General features: G+C 56.3%; 1 protein-coding gene across 1 annotated transcript in view; it reads left to right on the plus strand.

Moving 5' to 3' along the window:
• Positions 1 to 5,138, plus strand: part of lrrc75bb (leucine rich repeat containing 75Bb) — a 28,480-nt gene extending 23,342 nt beyond the window's left edge. The window contains exon 4 of the mRNA XM_086151743.1: positions 3,389 to 5,138. Coding sequence (XP_086007869.1) covers positions 3,389 to 3,992 — 604 coding nt within the window. The 3' untranslated portion in view covers positions 3,993 to 5,138. The remainder of the gene's footprint in view (positions 1 to 3,388) is intronic.
• The last annotated feature ends 862 nt before the right edge of the window (positions 5,139 to 6,000 follow it).

A 6,000-nucleotide genomic window follows, 5' to 3' on the forward strand; every position in this document is an offset into this window, starting at 1 on the left:
CTAGATGTCGACATCACTATCTGTGAACGGCCCTAATCAGCCTGTGCGATCAGCTGGCAGGTGCATCGGACCAGTTCTTCATTGTTTTGTAGTTTTTGCCTTCGCCCCCGATCAACCGATGCGCTTCTGTCATCGGTTGATTAGACGCGGTCGCCGATTCCCCTGGGTCCTCGCTCGGCCCCTGGGCATCGACTCCCTTTAATGGCAAAACCCCAGATGTTTCATTTCCGCACCTCTGGGGGAACAAGACTGCGGAATAGCATGGATCCTTGTTCAGTGTTTGAAAGTTAACGACATCCCAGAGGAAAGACAGCCGATGAAACGCAATTAGACGGTCCGCCCAGGCCCACATTAGGCGGCCGATACTTTGACACGTGCGCGTCGGTTCCACAGATTCCTGCGCTGGGGAATCAGATGGCTCCTGGATGTCGATACATTGATATCCCCCTCAGTTGCTTGCTTTTGCTCGGAGTGGGTGCAGTACACACACACAGACTCACACACACACACACACACACTCCGTGCTTGTCATTTTGTGGGTTAGCGGATCCTTTGAAGATGTATGCGCCACTGGCCGTGAGCGGGCGAGACGCATCAGAGGGAGCGAGAAGCGGCTGTTTTTGTTGTCGTTGTTTATGCTGTTATCATTTCATGGTGATAGACCGCAGCTTTGAGAGAAGCTGGCCGTGCCCGTGGGCCCGCGGCCAGACCAGCAGCCGGTGGGCGGAAGTGTAGCCGAGCAGCGAGAGGGCGGCGGATTTGGAAGGAAGTCTGAAGTCGTCTTTTCTGTGTCTCATTAAAAGCACATGAGAGCGTAGCGCCGCCGCCCCGCGCCACCCACTCAGCTAGCGTACCTACCCGCTTGCTCCGACACGCACAAGAAAATTCTTCCCACACAGGCTCGGGCCGCAGGTGAGAGGGGAAGGATCCGGCAGAGGCAGGATAAGCCCGCTATTAATAAGTCCAAGAGAACATGGAGTCTGTGCTGGTTGTCGGGTTCATTACTGTAATGCGCGGCCATGCAGAGTCACAGCGGTGGCGCGTGAGTGTGTGTGTGTGTGTGTGTGTGTGTGTGTGTGTGTGTGTGTGTGTGTGCAGGGCATCTGCTGGCCAAGCTCCACACAGGTATGCCTCAGACAACTCCTGGACAGAAGAGAAATAAAAGGGGTATCGTCAGCTCTGAGTTTTACTACTATAGTTCTGAGTTTACCGACCGAATGTGCAGAAATCGTGCGCGTGAAGCCGAGCGAGTTCATGTTGTGCTCATCGGACGCCGTCTCGCTTCAAAACACACGTGAGCGTTTGGTGAAGCTGGACAGGAGGAGCCACGTGACCTGGACCAGAGCCTCTCCTGGACCAGCTAGATGTTACTTTGTTGAATTTCAACAGGAAGTGAGAGTCCAGAAAGGACGGAAAAGGAGCAACGCAAGAAAACAGTTGTCAATGTGTGCATGAAAGCATCAGAATAGTCACTCATTCATTCTCGACACCACTTATCCTGCTCAGCCCCGCTGTGATTGGACCATAGGCGGGATCACCGCCGACCAACCACAGGGACTCGTATAGAAACACATCTCAAACCATGGAGGGTCTCCAGTGAAGCTCCTGCATGCGTTTGGACGGCGAGAGGAACCCGGAGAACCCCGAGGAACCCACGCAGACGAGGAGAACGTGGAGACTCTGTCGGCCCCCTGTGGGAATCCAACCCGCGACCTTCTGGCTGAGAGGCCGAGGCTCCAACCGCCATCCGAATGCTTCTTTCAGATACTTTGGATGGATTCTGAAGAAAACAGTTGAAGGTGTTGGTTCAGACAAAAGTCAGAGGAGCTTGTTTGCGCCCTGGTGACCTCAGCTATCTCTGAAGGACATCACCGGCAGGAACTCTGCTCTTCCTGGTGTCCACAGGAAGACTTTGTCCGTGTTTTACCCGGCGGCTCAGGGACAGAGTGGTATCTTATCTGTAAACAGCTGTTACAGCCCTCTTCAACACTTTATGGAGGACTTTACTGCACAGTTTATGGAGGAGATGTTAGAACAGCCTGTTGAGTCAGACAGATGTTGGGAGAACTTGAGCAGGAGCTGTGACGTCTTCTGATCCACCCCCTCCTCACCATCATCTGTTCAGCACACGTCCTCTTGTGCTTTCTTTTCCACGTGAACAAAGCATCTGCACAGCAGCCACATCAGTCACACACACACACACACACACACACACACACATCTTTGTTGCATCCACTGCGTTTTCCAGTCAGGTTCTGGTGAGAAGATGCTCACTCTGCTTCCTGAGTGCAGCCTCCGCGGGGTTCCTCAGGGTTCTCCGGGTTCCTCCCACCGTCCAGACACATGCAGGAGCTTCTTGGAGACCCTCCATGGTCCAGACGTGTGGATGAGAGGGTGAAGGGTTGGACGTCTCTGCACGTGTCCCTGTGATTGGTCCAGGGTGAACATGCCTCTGGTCCAATCCCAGCAGGGATGAGCTGCACAGAGCGCTGGATAATTGGTGTGGAAAATGACTGAAAGGATGAAAAAGGAAACCTTCGCCGTCCTTTCTGACAAACCCTCCATCCGGCGAGCAGACCTTCCGAGCCGCTGCTCCAGTCCCAGTTAGCATCGGCGTGTTTCGGCCGCAGGGGAACGGCCGTCCTTCCCGTCCGTCCGGCCGACACGGGAAAAATGTAGCCTCTCCGCTGACTTCCATTTTCTGAATTGATGACGGCGGCTCAGCCGTTCCTCGGCGCTCCTGTTCGGACACGCCGGCTCCTAATTGGCCGGGACGGGGGGGGTCTCCGTTGGCCGTCCGCTCGCATCAGCGGCCCATTTATCTGCTGTCTGCGGTGGCGGCCCCGCGGGCGAGCGAGGCCTCGGGGTCTCCTCGGCGGGACCGGCTCCGACCCGCCTCGGCCGCCGCCGCCGCTCCTCTGCGGGCCAGGAGGCATTTAAATGCTAATTCTCCCTGGATGTCATCGATCGCCCGGCTCGCTGCGACGTTCTGACGGCTGCTGGGTCGGGGTTGTTTCTTTTTTTTTCAATATTGTGCAAGCGGTGCAGTTCCCCCGCCGAATCGATAATGCACGCCGTGATTAAGTCGAGATGTTTCCCCGGACACGCGGCGGGACGCCGAGGAGACGGCGTTTTCTCGGCGTCTGCAAAAGACGGTTTTGCTGGCGGGTAATTCCGGTCCGGTCCGCCTTTAGCATCACGAGCGCTAAGCACTTAAGACGAGTCCTTCTGCTCCCGCGGCGGGATCAGGACTGACCCAAAAATCCCATTTACCGGGAGGCGGCGGGGGGCCGGCTCGGGGCGGGGGGGCGGCGGGAGAACCTTCGGAGGAACCCTGAAAGTTCTAGTTTCTAATCCCGGCTCTGTTCCCTCTCCTCCTCCCGAACAGCCTGAAGACCACCCTGAAGAAGAAGCTGTCCGGCGACGTGGTCAACCTGTCCGGCATCCCGCTGTCCGGCCGGGACGTCCACCGCGTGGCCTTCTACCTCCAGAGCAGCAGCGACGGCGTGTCGGCCGTGGACCTGAGCTTCACCGAGCTGCAGGACGACGGCCTGCGCCTGCTGCTGCCGCACCTGGGCCGCCTGCCCAAGCTGGCCGTGCTGGCCGTCAACGGCAACCGCCTGACGACGGCCGTCCTGAAAGACCTGACGGACGCCGTGAAGGATCCCAAGAAGTTCCCCAGCCTGGCCTGGATCGACCTGGGGAACAACGTGGACATCTTCACCGTGCCGCAGCCGCTGCTGGTGGCTCTGCGCCGCCGCTTCGGGCTCCGCAGCAGCCTGCCCACCATCTACGAATACAGAGAGGCGCAGGGGTTCGGGGGCTACAACCCCAACATGGAGACGTCGGTGGAGGAGCCCAGCATCTACGAGGAGGAGCGAGAGGACGAGGAGGAGCGGGAGGAGGACGACGACCGGCTGGAGCTGCGGTCCTGGGGCTTCGGAGGAGGAAGCCTGTCCAAAAACGTGCCGCTGCAGTTCTGCGGGAGGTGATGGTCCGGCGCCCCTCCGCTCCAGACCCCCGGACCCCCCACACGTCCCTCAAGACGCCCCGACTCCACGAGACGAGTGACACCGCGGCGGCGGATCGAGTCCATCTTCATTCGGGTTTGGCAAAAACAAGGATTCCCGGCATTTCTCATTCGGCGTCCTCCCATGGAAAGGTGCCTTGCTCAAGGGCACTTCACCTTTGGCTATGGAGGGTTAGAATGTCCGTTCCCAGAGCGTCGGCACCTCGCTGAGGGACACCTTTGCTTCTCTCTCCTCTCAGACACAACTCAGCATCACCGGGGCTTCCAACCCACGACCCTCCCAGCCTTTTCTAAAATACCCCCTGCGGCTCTCCAGTCAGCCATGCTGGATTTCAATTTGAACGATGGAATTTATGCACCGGGCCCCGAGGGAGGCCACCGGGCCGCGAGGGAGGCCACCGGGCCCCGGGGGAGGCCGGGAGGAAGGCGATGGCGCCATAAAGAAGGCGATGACATGTCATGGCTCTCCTCTCCATCGCACCCGTCCTCGTCGTGCTGCCGCCCTTCATGACTCTTGGTGTTGTTTCTCCTGGTCTCCGGGACGGAGACACCGGCATGTTCCCGTTCCCTTTCCTTCCAGGACTGCGGAGAAGGTTTGGGGGTGTTCGCTGAGAGGACGAACCCCGACCCGTCCTGCGGTCCATGTGGTCTCCTTTCTGTTTACAGGAGGGTCTGATCACTTCTGTTTACCAGCTCCTTAATGACATGAGCTTTGTGTGTGTGTGTGTGTGTGTGTGTGTGTGTGTGTGTGTCGACAGTGACATAATTAAAGTGTGCAGTTCTGTGTATGTGTGTGTGTTTGTATGTGTTGTGGACATGAAGAGTAAATTACTACCTTTGATGGCGGAAATGAAATGTTTACTCATTTGCACTTTAAGGACAGCTCGGCCCCTGAACACACACACACACACACACACACACACACATGCAAACTGTGTTTTGTTTGTTTTCATGAGGTTTGTCACAGCAAAGCGGGCGCTCCCTGACAGACCGTCTCTGCCGGCGTCCTGATTCGGGCGGTCAAACAGATCAGCGCCCGCTGAGGATTTGTGGTAAAAGTGATGTTTGCCTGCTGCTGTCGCTTCAAAAAATAAACTCCTTTTGAACGGACGTCGCTCTCTCCTGTGGACTTTTTCTTCTATTTCGGCCCCTCGGCTGGAAACTGTAAATCTGTGACATCAAGGGTGACATCACAGATGACATCACAGATGACATCACTGGTGCGGTCGTGGTGAGTCGGAGGGCACTGATGTGAGTGATATTCGTAGGGATACAGTTCTTCTCTTTCAGACAATGCTGGCAATATGCTGATGCTCCAGGGGTTGGGTGTGTGTGTGTGTATGGGGGGTGTGTGTGTGTTGGGGGGGGGGGGGGGGGATGGAAGGGCCAGAGGGATGGGGGGGTGAAACCCATTCCCATGTCAGCAGTTAATCTTGTGTGAATGCGAGCGTTGCCCTGTGTGGACCTGTCAGAGGAAGAAAAATATCAACATCCTGCTGACGGGTAGCAGCTTTGCCAGCCAGGCATTTTCATGTTTTGCAAGGGGTGGGGGGTTACTGGGGGTTACTGGGGGTTTTGGGGGGGTGGGGGGGGTTAGAAGCCATCCATCGTTGATCCCGTTGCCTCCCTTTTAGCAAATTGTCAAAAAACAACAGGATCCCTCTCTGTTTTGCAGACAGCACCCAAATGCCCTGCAGACACTCAGAAGTTCAAGCCCTTTATGAGAAAGCAGCTTATGACACACACACACACACACACACACACACACACACACACACACACACGTGCAGCAAGGAGTCGACATTATACTTCATTTGTACATTTAACGCTCCGTCCAGTTCACTGGATGCACTGAGAGCTACATGAGCGCGCTGTAATGCAAACCTTCGATGCTAATGAGGAAATTATATTACAGATAACACACACACACACACACACACACACACACACACACACACAGACACACACAC

Source organism: Fistularia commersonii, chromosome 9 (assembly GCF_037954325.1).
Source record: "Fistularia commersonii isolate RoL2024-O1a breed Wild chromosome 9, RoL_Fcom_v1.0, whole genome shotgun sequence".
Classification (NCBI taxonomy): Eukaryota; Metazoa; Chordata; class Actinopteri; order Syngnathiformes; family Fistulariidae; genus Fistularia; species Fistularia commersonii.